Below are 18,201 nucleotides of genomic sequence, written 5' to 3'. Positions count from 1 at the left end.
ATGAAAAAACAAAAAAAGACACTTTCTTTTTCCTCCACGTTCAACCATCCACTTTTGCTTTTGTTTTTGTTTAGAGGTATAGTAATCATGTATACGTTTGCCGCACATTACGAAACACCCATCTCCGCTCATTATTTTTCATTTTCTTCTTTGCTTCTCTCTTCCCACTTCAACATCCAAACATAAACACAAATTTTTCCTTCACATGCACATTTCTTCTTCCATTTGAAAAAGCAAAAAAGAGACAAGAGAATAGTGGAGAGAGATAAGAGAGATAGGTCGAATTTATATGCAAAACTGTCATTTTTTTATCACTTTCATGCTTTTCTTGTTTTTCTTTGTTTTCCTCATTCTATGTCCAGGTAAATTCTCATATTAATAATACTAGTATTATTATTGTTTTATTTTTCTTAAATTAAATTGTAATATCTAAGTTGCATTGTTATCATGATTAATGTTGATGCAGGATTGTCTATGACATAATACATACGGGTATATAAATATTGTATTTTGAATTTGGGATTGCAGAATGACTAGCAAAACTGATGAATCAGTTCAGGTAAAATGTCTTAAAAATGTTATTTATTTATTTTAATAAATTTTTTATGCAAAAATTTCTTTGTTCATAAGAGCCTATCAAATGTATAATTTGGGTTTTTTATATGAATTATGGTGTAAAGGAATGTTTAATGGTTGGTTAATGACGTCGTGTGTGTGAATTGAAAGTGAAAGCTCATTTTGTTTGTTTTTTATTTGTGTAGGAAAATGATGGTGCTCCTAATCTCGATCCTCAACCTCAACCTGAGTCCCAAACTGGGTCACCAGAGCATCCTCTTTTCAAGAGTAGCAGTAGCACCAAGGTAATTATTTGTATTTTCAAAAGTATGAATAAAGTTTTTTTTCCTCAATTGATTGGTTGATTCATTCAAAATAAAGCATGGTTTTGGAATGGGAATATATTGGTCAATATGCTTGATAGTTTTGTGGTTTATCAACTTGTTCTCATGGAAATTCAGGTAAATTGTAGACTTTTTCATATAAAAAGGGTAGCCCAATTCAAAGGATATAACATAGACAACCTAATTTGATAATTATATTAGTAGTTGATTTCACGGTTTAAATTTGCGACTTTTAATTCACATAGAGATAATTTAACTATTGCTCCACTTTTTCTCCCTCCTTGAAAACCATGTTAAAATTTTACTTTATAAAAATTGTATTCTAATTCACCTAACAAAAGTGAGATAAACATAGTAAAAATGGTAAAATTATTTGTATTCAAATGATAAATTTGATTGGTTTTTAACAAGAAAAAAAAAGCCAGTTTAAAGTAAATACTGTTTTTCAAATTATAATGAGTATACTCAATATCACTTAACGACTGAATTTTTTATTAATTTCTTTCAGGTTTTCAAAAGTGGGCCACTTTTCATATCTTCCAAAGGTGTGATAAACTTCTCTAATTTATGTGCGATAGAATTATTAATTAATTTATTTATTTTAGTTATATAATCCCAATACCAAGAGGTGGAGGAAATGATGATGATGATGATGATGATGATGCACTGAATAATTCACATTCTCAATTGACAAAAAAATGGGGCTTTTTAGCTTTCGCTATTATTAAATTCATTTAATTTGTTTAAATGGAAACATTGAGTAAGAACATATCTAATAAGATTTTACTATGATTAATAGTAGTAACAACTTCAAAGGCAAGAAAAACTTGTATATAATATTTATACTTAATATTTTTCAAGGTCATCCAAGTTGCCCATATACAATGCTTTCTTTAATACTAAAGAGTGATTTTGGTTGAAGTTTTAAACAAAGAGACATGTTATTTTACCCCTAAAATAAAAGCAAGAAATTAATACTCCTTATATATAAAAGAATATTATGATCCCAACTAATCTTAGATGAATAGAAATTTCGGTTATAGAAATGCACTGCTAATCATGTATGCTTTTTCTTTGTTCATTCTTCTTATTCTTTTGATCTTTTTACAATTCAATTGCATTTTGTCTTTGACTATAGATAATGATGCTTAATGATACTAGAATGACTAGATTTTTTAAGTCATTATAAAATTACATTGTATATAATTTCTTTATGTGTAGGTATTGGATGGACATCCTGGAAGAAAAGGTGGTTTGTTTTAACACAAACTTCACTTGTTTTCTTTAGAAGTGATCCAGTAAGTTCTTTTTTTTTAATTTCTGAAATTGAATGTAATAATCTTTTTTATTTATTTACTACGTTGTAATGAGCTCTTACTTTGAGAGTAAAGATAAAATATTAGTTTTAAAATCTCATTTATCTCTTAATTCATAAACTCAAAAATAGAACTTAGAACTCGAAATAACAATATCCATAATGGTTAAATTGCTTGAAATAGTTTAGCTCTCAGAAGTACTAATTACATGAATACAATAATATGGTCGAATCCTTTGATTCCAAGAAGCAACTAAAATTTAATCTCCTAATTATGTAGGGAAAATGTATATGATATGACAAGCTTTGAAATTACATGAACGGAAGAAAGCTAAAGGTCTTAACATCTTATAGTTATAGTAATGTGACAAAGTGGGTGATCTTATGTTAGAGTATCCAAATAAAATAAAGTATTCAAATATATTTGTTCATACACACATAATGCAATCCACATCTATAAAAACAAATGCTAACCAGGAGTGAAAGTCTAAAGCTTACCAGTAGGGTAAAGAAAAATGATAAAAGCTATATATTGATATTTGAAATCATAGGCATCCAAGTTTTTGCATCTTGAGTCACAAATGCCCAGGAGTTCACCTATACCATTCAACTAAACATTCTAGTCTCCATTTGCCAACATAGGATTGTAGCTTAGGGTCAATTCTAAGATTCGACGCTACCTGAACCTTCGTTACCTCCGTCCAATAAACGAATGCTAACATTTCATACAAGTTTAACACAAACAAAGAGCATATAAATCAATTAGCATAAAGTTACATTTATAATAATTACAATCAAATACACACAAATACATATGATAAATGTCTATCAAACCAGTCATGAATTTATGTGTCGATTGTATTGTCATATCTCACAACATCTAGTAGCTATCACCAGATATAGTTTTTTTCATGTGCATTTCATAAGAGGAACAACCGGAACTTCTTGAAGTCTATCTTAAAGGGAGATCGTCATATCACCTCTTAAACAAAACTATTTGGGATGTACCCTCGACTAACCTTATGCTTAAAAAGGAAAAATCACATATGGTCAATAGAAACATCATAATTCCTCATTATTATAATCATATTCACATCATCATAAAGCCTTAACAAATCTCAGTATCAAATATCAATATCTTATTTATCATCTTAACTTGGCACCTGACCATCATTATCCATATTAGTTCCTTCATCATGATATTATCATCATAAATATCATGCACGACATTCATACTTATCTACGTACTTTCTCTTTCTTGACACTTTTTGCACATCCATCGAGGTTTGGCTTGGACCTTATATACGGCATGTAGGTCTAAGCAAGATATCTAAAAGTGAGTTTTCTAGACTCACAATGGTGTTTTGGATTGTCCCAAGCTCATCAAAGTAGCATTTTCTTATGTATACAAGGTGTTGGCTAACTAGTAGACCTTCATGTACACTACCTTTTTTCTCATACGCGAGATTCTTTCATTGCCTTGTCTCTTTTCAACTTCTTTTACCAACTTGGAACAATAACATTTGTTGTAATTGATGACTTTGTACAAGTTTAGAACCTTTTCAACTTCGTTTACCAACTTCTTTACTTTAGAATAATATAACCGGCAATATCCTCTCATACATAATTACTGTCACAAAACAAAAAACACATAGAGAAAAAAAACATCTTGGAAATAGTAAAAATTTATGTGAATAGATAGATTATTTTCAATTATATTGGAAAATTTTAAATCAATGCATTTCATACTACACTTAATCCCTTTCTTAAAATTACATCATTAGTAGGGGTAAATATGAAAGAGAAAAAAAAAGAAAGGAAACTAGTGCTACATAGATATAAAATATTTTGAAAACTTAAAAATGTAAGATATTATGAAACATAGAAGAACTATTTTAACTTGTAGAAAATTAATTTACTGACAAAATGCATGGTCCCTCAAATATTAATAATTATTATCCTATAGTACCTAAAGTGGAGACCATTTGATAGCAAAATAATATTTTCGCGAGACAAAATAGATCTCAAGAGAAAAGAGACACTTTAAGTTTTTGGGTAACATGAGACACTTACCATTGATATTTGGGGAACTATATGCCTCTATCAAGTATCTTAGACTTTTGGAAATCATACTTCATGTCATGATATTAAAGCTTTTATTTTTCTTATGGTGAAATTGAAACTTTTAGCATTACATTTTTTTGGTAGGTTGATGAATCATTTCTTTCTTTTATTTATTTAAGTTGTAAATTTGTTATGAACAAAAATATGGTTTGTTAATGGACTTTGCATGCCTTTCATCATTGTTATATATCAGAATAAAAGAAACTTCATCAAGACAAATGCATGCAATTGAATAACATGGCGCTTTTTTATGAGGTTTGAAAAGATGTACATTTCTAATTATATTTCTATCATATTATATCTTACACAGAATGTTGCTTCTCAAAAGGGAAATGAAGTAAATTTGACCCTTGGTGGCATTGACCTCAACAATTCAGGCAGGTTGGCTTGCTTGCTTTAAACAACTATTGTCCATTCTATTTTTCTTCAGAAACTCACTTATTTTTATGAAGTTTCTAAAGCTTTAAAAATATAATTTGTCATATATTGCAGTGTTATTGTCAAGCCAGATAAAAAACTTTTGACTGTACAATTTTCTGATGTTCATGATGGACGGTCAGTTACACTTAAGGTACTTCTTTTTTTTAGAAGACTATAAATTATTGTTAAAATGTATTCCAAGAATAATTTATTTTTAAATTTCATGTAATGATTAATTTTTTTACTAAAGATTTTAGTATATAATTATTTCTAATCATAAAAAATGTAAGTGTTGATAAAATTAACCACAAAAAAACTAAACTAATTTTATATTCATAAAAAATTAATTTCGTTTAAAAATACACATTAAATTTCTAAATTATTTTTCACTATCTTCCTCAACCTCTTAATTTTGATAATGATAAAATAGTTTTAAAAAAGAATCCTTGTCAAGTTCTTTCCTTCCATAACTCTTTGGTTACTGCTGCTTCAAAACCCAATAAATAACTTCTTAGAAAAGAGGAATTTTTCATCTTCCAAAAAATAAGAAGTATGAACAAGAAACATAGAACAAAAGAAACAAAAATTTTAACATAAAAGATGTACATTTTTTTTTTATAAAATAAGAGTACAGAAAAAAGTCACGCAAATGAGTGCAACAATATTACTCTAATAAAAGAAAACAAGAAAGAGAATATCACAAGAAATCACATATGTTTGCTTTGACATCCACTGCTGAACACAGAAAGAAGAAGATTAAGAAAAATAAAAACAAAGAAGGTGGAGGAAGTAAGAAAGAAAAAGAGAGAGAAAGTGGCGACGGGATGAGAGATAGAGAGCGAAGAAGAGACAGAGAGGAAAGCAAGGACAAGGAAAAATAAGTAAAAAAAAAGAGGAGAAAAAAGGGGAAGATGAGAGGGCAACGGCGGAGGGGACCATGGCCACCGCGCCGTCGAACAAGCTATATCTCTCGCTCGCTCTCTCTCCCTCTCTCGCGGACACTAAAGATGCCATTGATTTGAAGAATGAGGTGTGGGACAAGTTCTATACATCTTTGGCAACAATGTTTGTGAGATTTTTTATGGGCTGTGATTCCACCTTCTATGGGTTAATTCTGGTTCTGATTTTGGTAGGATTTTTTATTTAGGAAAATTTGAAGTAGTTTATGAGTTGGAATAAGGGAAGATTATGTCAAAAAAAAGGATGATAAAAGGATAATTTGGTCATTTTAAAAAATTTATCGGAGTCAAGCTTTAAATTTAACAATTTGATAATTTTGTTATACAAAATTCATCTTTTATGAATATAAAATTATTTTAAAATTTTTTATAATTAATTTTGTCAACATTTAATTTTTTAATGGTTAAAAATAGCTAGATATTTACTCTCTCTCTATATATATCACATTTGTTTTGTAAATTCTGTAGGCTGAAACAAATGAAGATCTCTATGAGTGGAAAACTGCACTTGAGAATGCTTTGGCACAAGCACCAAATCCAACTGACATGATAGGGCAAAATGGTGTTTTAAAGAATGATCAGTTTGATTCACTTGATAGTTCTTCAGACCAATGTATTATCTTTTTTCAATTTGTATTATTTTCGTTTACAGTTAAACTATTAATGTATTTGAGTATATGATTTGTATGCTTATGTTATTTCTACATACACATAATTGTTTCTTTCAAATGATGTTTTTGCTTTTTGCAATAGTGAAGGATAAAGAACTAAAGAAATATTCAGTCATGGGTCGTCCAGTTTTACTTGCTTTGGAAGATCCTGATGGAACTCCATCATTTTTGGAGAAAGCCATGAGATACATAGAGGAGCATGGTAAGTTTTTTCCCTCTCTTATTTTTAAGAACTATTTTTGCTCATGATGTTGAAGGTAAAGTAGAGAAACATTCCTTGTTCTATCCAAAATGTAAGAGAAAATATGTGGTCTTTTGTTGTAAAAGTACTCATTCAACTTAAATCATCAGAAGAGAAATTAATATTGAATGACTTTTAACTCAATTTTAGTTCTTTATATTTTATAAATAAATTTTTCTAGTAGGCATATTGAATATTTCACTTGTTATCAATATGCATGAAAAAGCACGTTTAATGTTACATTATTAAGAAAGAACATCAAAGGCAACAATCAAGCTATTACATCCATTTGATTACTTGGGTTGTATTTCCAAATTAATGAATATAACTAGGTTTTAAATGGTGGTAAACTTGTGGTTTACCGACACTAGCATAGTCTTTAATATTATAAACATGATACATATTTTCTAACTTTCTTACCTACATATTTACACCTCTAGTAAATAAAAAAAAATACTCAAATATTAGTTAAGACACTTAGATCATGTTAGTATGCATTGATTTTTTTATTAATACTAATTAGGCTTATAGTAACTTTAATTCATTTGACTAATCTAAATCTGTATATTTTCAAATTGTTTCAAAGCTTGGAGAATGAGTGGTGAGAGAAAACAAAGTAGCAAATATATATTAGATCCTTTTAATAGACATAAAACATTATAGAATCTTGTAAAATTGTGTATATTATAAAATTTTATAAGAATCTATCTAATTAATATTATAAAATAGGAGTCAAAGCAGAAGGGATCCTGCGACAAGCAGCGGATGTTGAGCAAGTTGAACAACGAGTACGAGAATATGAACAAGGTTTGTGTTTAAGTTTCTCACTAATCTTATGCTTTGGAAAAATTGCAAGGATTCTTCAAACTTTACGTGTGTTAGTGGACATTGACATGTATCTACTAATAATAGTTAGTTTACTTTGATAGTGTAGATTGGCATCTACTATGCCTTATATAGTTCAGTTTGAGTAAACAACTTAATTAAATTTTTTTTTAAAAAAAATTTAAATATAAGGATTTATATTAAATATAGTTTATAAATAAATTATTTTGTATTTAAAAAGTTATTATTGAAGTACTTATTTTAAAGTTGTGTAATAAATAGAAATGATAAAATAACTTTTGAGAAGGAGAAAAGTTAAATTTTTTAACTTCTTCAAAAGCTCTTAAACAATTTTTTCATAAAGTTAAAAGTATATCTAAAAAATTATACTAAGCACTATTAATATAACTTTTCATAAATCAAAAGTCTAAAAAAATAACTTTTAACACTTTTCAAGCAGATCCATAGTCAAGTCTTGTATTCTTCTGTAAATTATAGAGTTCCTAGACACATTCCTAAAAGTTCTATAAATTAGTCCTTGCAAAGTTATATATATATATATATGAGGGCATGATTCATTAGCACTAGGTGTAAGTCTATGACACACTATTAAATAATTTATCCTGCACAATGAATTTTATAAAACTGTTGAATTTCAACATCCATTATATGGATCAAACTAATAAGTTTTCATAAAATTTGAAATTAATTTTATAATAAATCTTATTTTCATGGATAAGCCATATGATTGCAGGAAAAGTTGAATTTTTTGAAAACGAAGATGCACATATTATTGGTGACTGCATTAAGGTATTGAAATTTGATTCCTTTATCTTGGTCACACATTAAAATATATTACTTCTTTTTTTATCATTCCTTTTAACAAATATCCAGCATGTACTTCGAGAAATGCCATCTGCTCCAATCCCTGCATCTTGTTGCAAGGCATTATTAGAAGCTAGTCGTAAGTATGATTTTGTTTCTTTTTATCATTATTTTGTATTATTTTTAATTTTATTTTCAGCCATCTATATAAAACCTTTAAAGAAAAAAAATATACTTACTCTTGTCAATGTGGAAGGAACTAAACTTAATTTTAGATATGCACAATAATTTTTTGTTATTTTTATTATTAAACATGCTTTTTTATATAGCTAGTTTAGGTTATTTTTTTTAAATTCCTTTGAAAATATTTCTAAATTCTAATATTGTGTGTCTCATTTGGTGAGAAAATTTTATTCTATGAAAACTATATAAAAAAGATATCAAGTTAATGCTATAATGAGCTAATAAATCCTAAGTTCTTATGTTCTTAATAAATTAGTCATGTCAACACTAAACTTATATCATAACATCATGGAAAATAGTTTCTATCTATAGAACTACCTTTATAATATCATAACAAAATAACATTTATATAACTATTCAAAACATTAATCTCATAATTTTTTACATTAAAATTTCTAACTACATAAAAAACTATATTATAGAGGATATATGTTAACTTATATAAGAATCTACATTCTAATATTATATGTCTTATTTTTAATTATGTTTCATATATTGATATTTGGTTAATTCTCCAATCATCATTATCATCGTCGTGGTCATCATCATTATTATTATTCAACTAATTATTTGAAAGAGAATATTTTATTCTATTATTAAATTTCTAATTGATTCACAAAATATTTCTCAATATGATTATATGAAAAATTAATAGTTTTGACATAACTTTAATAGGTAACAAATAATTCTAACTAGTCTATAGAAATATTCTGATGTGCATAATTGTATGAGGAAGTAATATATATAATATAATTCAAATAAGCTAATATAATACTCATTAAAAAATCAAAATTCAAATTTTATATTTTTTGTTCACTACGTGAGTTTAAATCTAATTTTTATAAATGTTGATGCCTATACTTTGCAACAAAAAGAGATTGACATGTTGGCATATTATAGTGCTATCACTTCAATCTTTTAATTAAAATGTCACCATCTACCAGTGTTATTAAAATCGGACCGAACCAATCGGTTCAACTAAAAATCAGTGAATCGGATCTTCTATTGGTCCGGTCTAATATTTAGACAGCATGAGATAAAAAATCGGTGGAAATCGATCAAACCTAATGAGAACCGGTGAAAACCAGTCAAACTCAGTAAAGACTGATTTGACCGAACCAGTTAGGATTTAAATTTTACCAAAATTTTAGAGATGGGGTTCGAACCCCTCCCCTCTAGAAAAATAAAGCTATTCACAGCCACTAGGTTGTGATGATTTTTTTAATATGCATGCAAATTATAATATATAAAATAATTTACTTATATCTAATTTATTTTAAATTTAGCTATAAATTTACTTATTCTTAAATTAATTATATTTTTATTTAACAAAAATTATAAAGTCACTTATTTTTTTCTTTTCATAATTATATAATATCTATTAGTATTATTTTTCAATAAATACTTGTAGTATATAATAGTATAATAGATATAAACTAATTAATAAATTATTGAAATTTGAAAATAATAGTTATTTTAATATAAAAATAAAATAAAAATATTTATGAGAGAGTAAAAATAACAAAATACTTATTGTTTCTGATCCATATTATTTTAGAATAGCTTGATATTCTTAAAATATTAATAAAAATATATTTTTTAAATTTTTGACTATTTTTATTTTTTATTTACATAGTACCGAGTCAACCAGTGACCTAACAGTTGAACCAGTAATCTAATAACCCAATAACCTGACTGGTTCAATCATTGGTTCGGTTCTGACAACTATGTCATCTATCTTATCTTTTCAGTAACTTCTTCCAATAATAAACACATTACACTCTTGTTTATATTTTTATTATGATAAATTTAATAACAACAAATTATGTGGATTATTTATTCTCATATTAATAAAAGTCAATGCTTATTAAAACAAAAATAATAATAACAAATAACAAATTATATGACGTGCATCTTTCTTGAAGCTTTAGACTATAAAAAACTAAATTAGAAATTGCTAAACAAAAATATCCTATAGTTAATACAAAGATGACATTAAAAGAGTAAAAAATATTAGCATATTGATCATATTTATGATTTCTAATTTTATAAGATCATTTAGACTTTAACTTTGAAAGTTACATTCATGCTTTTACATATAAATGGACTTTATTTTAATGTTGACTTTCTTTTATTATTAACTTACCGCAACAACTAGGAAGTGGACGTGGTGCCAACAGGATTTCTGCAATGCGTGCAGCAATATATGATACTTTTCCTGAGCCAAACCGTCGTTTGTTACAAAGGTAGTTTGTCAATTATCTTTTGGATTTTGCTAGGTAGACAATGATTTTTGTGAACAATATAAATAATGGATTCTAAAATTGATCCAATAAAATAAAAACACACTACACCCTAAATTACTCACCTAAATCTTAATATTAGGATAACCATCCGCATACCTAATGAATTGAACATCCGATATATCCATTGTTCATATTATTTAATATTTTTATTGTCTACCTATATTTTTGCTTATCTTTTTTCTTTAATTTGTCATTGTTTCTTTCCATTTAATATTGTTAGAATAATTATTAATATGAACAATATTGGTTTAAATTAAGTCTTTTATGTTTCGAAACCAATTGTGTTATGTATGTTATATTGGGAATAATTTTATCTATATTTAGCTAAATTTGATATAAATATGGGAGCAAAATTACACATATACCTATTTAAGAGATAGGCAAAAGTTTGTTGAAGATTTTAATCCATCATGCATCAAAACCTTACAAGAGAGCCATAAAACTAAAAAAAAAAAGTAACACATTAAATTATTGTTAAGAAAAAATTTATATGTAAGGATTTGGAAATTAATGCAAATTAAGAAACATAACAATATAATTCTAAGATTTGGAATTGACATTTGGATATGCAAGATTAAAAGCGTGCTCCTTGGACATGTTAATAATGATTTTCCATCATTTTATAAATGGGTATTACACTTAGTCGTTCGATAATGTCTGAGTGAAATGAATGATGTTAAGTATATCTCTTAATAGTCAAGTTAGTTTAACTTGTTACACTTTTGGTAAATTAGATAACTATCTAAACAAAATATATATCAACAATTTTTTTTGTCAAAACTTCCTCTTATTCTATTTATGCACGTACATACATTACATGATTTAAAATATTCATTTTATTGATGTACAGAATACTCTTGATGATGCAAGCTGTTGCGTCATTCAAAGCTGTAAACAAAATGAGTCTGTCAGCTGTTGCTGCTTGCATGGCACCATTGCTTCTTCGCCCTCTTCTAGCTGGAGAATGTGAAATTGAAAATGATTTTGATGTAGGTGGTGATAGTTCTGCTCAACTTCTACAAGCTGCTGCAGCTGCAAACCATGCTCAATCTATTGTTATTACTTTATTAGAAGAATATGACGCCTTCTTTGGAGTAAGTCAATCATTTGATATTACTTTCTTTGAACCATTTTGTATTCGTAACATTTGCATCTTTGTTGCATAAACTCCTTAGAATGCATGCATATTTTATTAGATTATTTTTGAGTTCTCTAATGTATTGTCTCTACTTAATAAAGGAAGATTGCGTGTCCCCTGGGCCAGATATGTACACCGATTCAGATGGGAGCGAAACTGGGAGTGAGGAATTTACTGATGATGATGATGTGTCATATGAGGAAGAATATGATGATGATGAGGAAGGTGAATCAATAGAGGGATCCGAACTTGATGAAGAGGATGATATTGGTAGTGAAACTGGTAGTGAAACTGGAGATTCTGTGAAGAATGATAAAAATGATGATAAGGTATGAACTATTTATAAAATTACATGGAATTTAGCCCATAAGTCTTTTTCTCTAAAACATAACATAGCCATTGCATCAAATAAAACTACATTTAGTTTACAAAAATGTTAATATGTTATGACTTGTATATAACTCAAGATGAAGTCTGAGTCCGTTAACTTTGGGCTAGAAAGAGTAGTTTAAGGTCTTAGTTTTCAAGAATATAATGGAGAATGAATGTAAATCGAGATGTTACATATGTGGTGTAAATGCATTCATAGACTAATTTCAAGTGTATAATCAAAAATATATTTTCAAGTGTATGATCCTTCCTAGCTAGCTAGAATATTGGGAGAATTTTTTATTTTTCTCATATTTTCATATTATGTCATATATATGTCAAAACTTATTACTGCACCCAAAATTTAATAGTAATATAAAAACTCACACTTAAGTTGAATTTTTAGTTTCATATTAATTATTTAAATTTACATATTGTACACTTTTTTTTGGCAAGTAATATGTGAGATTATAATTCTATGTATTCCCCTTCCCTTTTACTTTAAGATGAAATTAAAATGTCACTTCGTATAAATTATATAACTCATGCTTTATGCTAATTCTTATACGAATCAAACTCAAAAAATTATATTGAAAGGGAACCAAAAACATATTTATGCCATTTGAAAAGTCAAGTAAAAATAACTTACTACTTCATTGTGGGCTACTGTAAGTCGTGAAGAAAAATAAAAGAAAGCTATCGAGAAAAAAATTAAAAAGGAAAAGGAACATGATGAACTCCTGATTATTCTAGTTTTATATGATGTACAGGTACATAATCATTCAAGTTCAACTTCAAAATCTTTAGAGGTGAGTAAAGATTATAAAGTTCAAAAGATGCCATCGACTAGACTTGAGCAAGCAGTTCCTCAACAAGAAGATACCAAGAGATATGAAAATACTTGTGAAAATGAGTCTAGTAAGCCTCCTAATGTAGTAGGAGGAAAACTTTCTAGGGTTCGAACTACAAAGAATGAACACAATGTTCCTATCCCACCACATATGACAAAATCAGCAACTTTAACGAATGTCGCAGCACCTCAACGTCCCACTATGTTGGGGAGAACTTCAGTAAGTAAAATTATTAATGAATAATGATGTCATTATTTTTTATCTTGATTACTTTTTTTGGTTAAAGCTTCCATGTTTATTTGAAGATGTATGAATTTATTTATAGGAATAATAACTTAAGGGTCATGTACTTTTGTGTTAGTTGCAAATTTGTAAAATCATTCAGGCATATCAATCACTCATAGAAAAGTTATTATATTGTCAAACTTAAATAAGATTTTTTATTCCTAAATTCTTACTCCATTTTTGAGACTTCTTAAATTGAGTTTGTTATACAAAGTTATTATTCTTATGTATTGTATAATATGTCTAGGCAAAGAAAAATCTTTCTATGGAATCCATTCAGTTCATTGAAGAAGATGATGAGTAAGTGATTTATATTAACTATATCAAACTCTCTTATACAAAGTTTCTGCTTATTATTACTTGTTACCATATTGTAGAATGTTATTTTCATTATGGTTCAAGGGAAAATATTTTTAACATATATACAAGTATATAGTATACACAAAGGTAAATATAAAACCATGTAACATAGTAAGGAAGGCCAATAGCTTAATAAAGTATTAAATGAAGTATTTTATGAAATCATTTCTCCTTCTTTTATTTTGAAGAAATACTACTATATGCAAAACTAAGTGGCTTATCTAATATTTAGACTAGAATTGTGTGTAATGTTATTTGAAATGATTTGTGTTTATTACCATACACAGAGTTGGAATTGAGAGGCTTGAAACTATTAAGACAGAATTGCAAAACCAAATTGCAGATGAGGTTCGTATTTGATTTTTCTCTAGTTAGACTAACCTTGCTACATGTATGCTATATTTTTTTTCAAAGCTAGTTTTCCATTTTACATTCTCATAGGCAAAAGAAAATTCGAAGCTATTATCTGATATGCAAAAACGAAAAGAAGCCTTGCCAGAGCATCATTTGGCTCTTGAGCGAGAGGTAAGCCCATTAAAAATATGATAATCCTTTCAGCAATTGTTCTCTCGCATTAATAAATTTTTGTTTTCTCTAAAATTTATTTATAGGTTGTTATGTTACAAGAACAATTGCGAAAGGAGAAGAGTTGTCGAACAACACTTGAAGCAGGACTCAAGATGCCTCCTAGGCCCTTGTCAAAATCCGATATTGATGAAAAGGTTAGTATATTAAACTTATATAACATTGAAATCTAGGATAAAAAATGTTAACCCAAAATCTCTGTTTTCAAATATACTTAAATATAAACAAAATTTACCCTATACAAATTGATTAAAATTTAAACTTGTATTCTGACATTATTACTAGTTAAACTTTCAAACTTAAATCAATTTTGACTAAAAAAAATCAAAATAAACAACACCCAAATATTTAGAGTGCAATTTGAATGAAATTAAGCATAACTCAAACCAATAATCTTCATTATCTTCATCTAGGATAAGCAATTTATTTATATCTTCTTATTATAAATATATGTATAAAAATACATCAAGGGGATTTTGGCTTCATCTCCATTCTCATATTGATCAAAGTATTAATTAATTATAGAATCTTTAGCAATTTTACACATGATACCACTTAAGTAACTAGTTTTATCCCAATTGTCATATTGATCCTTCAATTATAGGAATATATACTAAACTCCTTATAGTGTAGATGATGTCACACTTGATACCGTTGCACTTTGTAAAAATAAGATATTGACTTCTCTTGGATTTTGTGGAATGTGTCATTAGTCTCTGTTATTACTAATAATACTTGAGAAGGTCAGAGTCACCATGAGAAATCAAGGGAGACCTTTGAAAGGATCGATTGTTTTACCATACAAAATATAATGCACAGATACATATAGATCATAAATATTAAAGTACAATCTTTTGAAAAAAAACCAAATATAAGACATAACAAAAGCTTAATATAACATACAAAAAATACAAAATTTACATTAGACATAAATCATTAAGTGTATGAGAAGACATATATGATCATAAAAGTTTGAAAAGTCGTTGTGAATATAATACAATGATATTATCTATCTTATTAATGTGAGATATAAAAAAGAATAAAGAACCAAGATAAAAGAGAGAAAATTAGAATAGCACCTATTGTTTAAAAAAATGATAGAATTTTGTCTTTGGTAAATTAGACATTTAGAAAGAATATCAACAAGGCATCCGATTAGAATCATGGATTTAGATGGAAGATAAAAAGGTGGCATAAGTTAGAAAAAGATCTAAAAGGACCATAGACAAAGTGGTCAAAAGAGATTTATATATAAACGATTTGACTGAATGATATATGATAGAGCATAGTAAATAATGGTGTTATTTAATTCATATAGCCAACTACACCTAGTGAGATAACACTTTGTTATTATTATTGTATTGTAGAGTATCCATATATATTAGTATTAAAAAAAGTTAAAATTTTTAATTTATATTTTGGAGTAATTGAAAATGTGTGAAATGTTCTATACAAATTGTTATTAGATATTATAACAATAATGATTTAAAGTGTTATTGATTCATAATTTAATATGTTTCATAATGAACTAAATTCTTAATTTTTAATGAGACATTTTTTGCAGATCATGTCAGATCTTGAGGAGTTATTATTAGTAGAAGAAGATCTTGCCAAAATAAAAAGGAAGCTTGATGAGCTTAGGGTACGACTTAGTTTACTTGGACAGGGTTATAGTTCTGTGCAGGATTCTTCCAATCAACCTCAACATATAATAGATCTTGATATGTATGTTAAGCACTTTCTTTGTTTACAATATCACATATCAATCAATATTAGTTTTTTTTTAATGAAATAATTTCAGATATAGAAGGCCTTTTGCCACTTCAAAAATAAAATATATAGATAAAAGAGTGGAATTGTATATAATTAAAATATATCTTAATAAAGAAAATTTATTTGCCAGGAAAAATACACAAGACACTGAAGTTGCAGAGAGGTCAACAACAAAGGTAATCCAACTTAATGTTAAAAGAACAATTTATTTTTTAAATTTAGGTTAGATGAAATTACTAAAAATTTTCACTTATGACATATTTCTCCTTCTTAACAAAAATGGTAACAATCTAATACCAAAATAAAGTTATCTTTTTTCATAGCAAATTTTATAATAAAGTTGTATTGTGTTTACAAAAAGTTAAGTATAATATGAATTTATTACTTGTTGAACCTAATATTTTGTAATTGTATCACAGGACACTAAATTTGGGGGAGCAGAATCTGAGAATGCTACAAAGCATGAGTTAAAACATTTGTCTAGCAAAAAATCTAGTTCTAAGAAATACGGTGCTTGGAATGAAGTGAGTTTCACAATCTTACCTTAGATCTATATACATATCTATACTTACTTTAATTAGTTGCTTAATCAACACTATAGTAGGACAGTCATTTCCAATTACTAAACATGTTTAGAAATAATTTTAGAAGTTTCTCTCACAAAATAATCACGTTTGGATAAAAAGTTTAAAATATATTATAATCGAAACTAATAATTTTAAATTAACAAATAGCCTATAAAAAAAAAGCATTTTACATGAATTGTAATGCTTTTGCCAATTTAACTTTAACTATCAAATATCATATAATAATGTAAACAATCATCCATAATCATTTTTATAATTATACCACTTAAACTAGCTTTTTATCATACATTTCAAAATATAATAGATTATCTTAATACTATTTTTTAGTTAAAGTATCAAAACGTGATTGTGGATTATACAAATAAAAATTATTGAAAAAGTTTAATCTTTAAGCATTTTTAAATATACTATAAGTTGATATATCTTGACAATAAATGGAATTTAACTGCCTTTACTAACTATTTACACATAGTATGGTTATCATTAAAACTTAAGTATTGTTTAAACTTTGAAGTTTTAAGGAATTCTTCAAATCATTGGACTTATAATAACGACTAGGTAAGGTTAATAATATGTCATAATTTGATATGATTGATAGACTTATTGTATGAAATGTCTTTACAGCAAACAACAAATTCACAACCTGCCAATGCATTGACAAAACTGACATCAAGACTCAGCTTTTTGAATGATCGTCGAGAGGTTAACAACTCTTCGAATAAAGTAGAAAAGATTAAAGGAGGTGAACTTCACCCACCAATAGCATCTCCAAAGAAATCTCGAGGATTTGAATTTTACCTACCACTTACATCCACAAGCAAGAACCAATATGACTTTCACTTGCCAATTTTATCTCCTAATAAGAATAAAGGAGCAGAAAATCTTCAAAATCCGGACAAACTTAAAAAAATGGGAAGTCAAACAGGACACCGACACTCTGATAAACAAAACCAATACTTGAGAAGAGGAATGTCAGAAAGCCATCATCAACCTTATGATTCGGATAATGTTCAGTAAATATAATAGGAGCCTATTGGACATTGGTATCATTCAATGTTGTTCCTTTCCATGTGTGATATTGGTAGTTGTCATGCCTTTAATAATATAATGTCTACTTATGAAGTAGAGTAATAGATGATTCTCTTGTTTATCAAAGAAGTGAATTCATTTACTTTATACTATATGATGTAGGAGGAATAGTTCAACTATTCTCATTAAAGTCTAACTGTTTGTAATACAATCATATGTTAATTTTTTAGGTTCATGATTATCATGTTAGTTTTTCCCTTACACTATTATATTTGTAATTATAATAATGTTGAGTTATATTTTTCGAGATGGTAAAGCAACTTGAAAATAGTCTTTGGTCCAACATTTTTATAGTGGATATGATTGATGACATGTCATCATGTCTTTTTTTTTTTT

The 18,201-nt window shown here is 27.4% G+C and overlaps 1 protein-coding gene across 1 annotated transcript; it reads left to right on the top strand.

Annotated features, from left to right (window-relative positions):
* The first annotated feature begins 968 nt into the window (after window positions 1-968).
* LOC107607067 (rho GTPase-activating protein REN1-like) lies at window positions 969-17,860 on the top strand. The gene is made up of 22 exons (XM_088494676.1): window positions 969-1,016; window positions 1,408-1,444; window positions 2,121-2,197; window positions 4,649-4,719; window positions 4,831-4,909; window positions 6,186-6,330; window positions 6,471-6,590; window positions 7,359-7,436; window positions 8,209-8,264; window positions 8,349-8,418; window positions 10,681-10,768; window positions 11,679-11,922; window positions 12,068-12,295; window positions 13,106-13,405; window positions 13,719-13,771; window positions 14,119-14,179; window positions 14,273-14,356; window positions 14,443-14,499; window positions 15,981-16,141; window positions 16,320-16,365; window positions 16,609-16,713; window positions 17,401-17,860. Exons 1-22 carry the CDS (start codon window positions 969-971, stop codon window positions 17,791-17,793), a joined length of 2,601 nt encoding a protein of 866 aa, XP_088350802.1. The 3' UTR covers window positions 17,794-17,860.
* The last annotated feature ends 341 nt before the right edge of the window (window positions 17,861-18,201 follow it).

This window comes from Arachis ipaensis, chromosome B7, assembly GCF_059453495.1.
Source record: "Arachis ipaensis isolate K30076 ecotype BB chromosome B7, ASM5945349v1, whole genome shotgun sequence".
Taxonomy (NCBI): domain Eukaryota; kingdom Viridiplantae; phylum Streptophyta; class Magnoliopsida; order Fabales; family Fabaceae; genus Arachis; species Arachis ipaensis.
This window is presented reverse-complemented; position numbering and strand designations above follow the sequence as displayed.

Excerpts from the sequence above, each read along its gene's own strand:
- LOC107607067 (XM_088494676.1), top strand. The coding sequence starts at position 969 with ATGCTTGATAGTTTTGTGGTTTATCAACTTGTTCTCATGGAAATTCAG. Across the intron at positions 1,445-2,120 it reads ACTTTTCATATCTTCCAAAG|GTATTGGATGGACATCCTGG; the intron begins GTGTGATAAACT and ends CTTTATGTGTAG. Across the intron at positions 7,437-8,208 it reads AGTACGAGAATATGAACAAG|GAAAAGTTGAATTTTTTGAA; the intron begins GTTTGTGTTTAA and ends ATATGATTGCAG.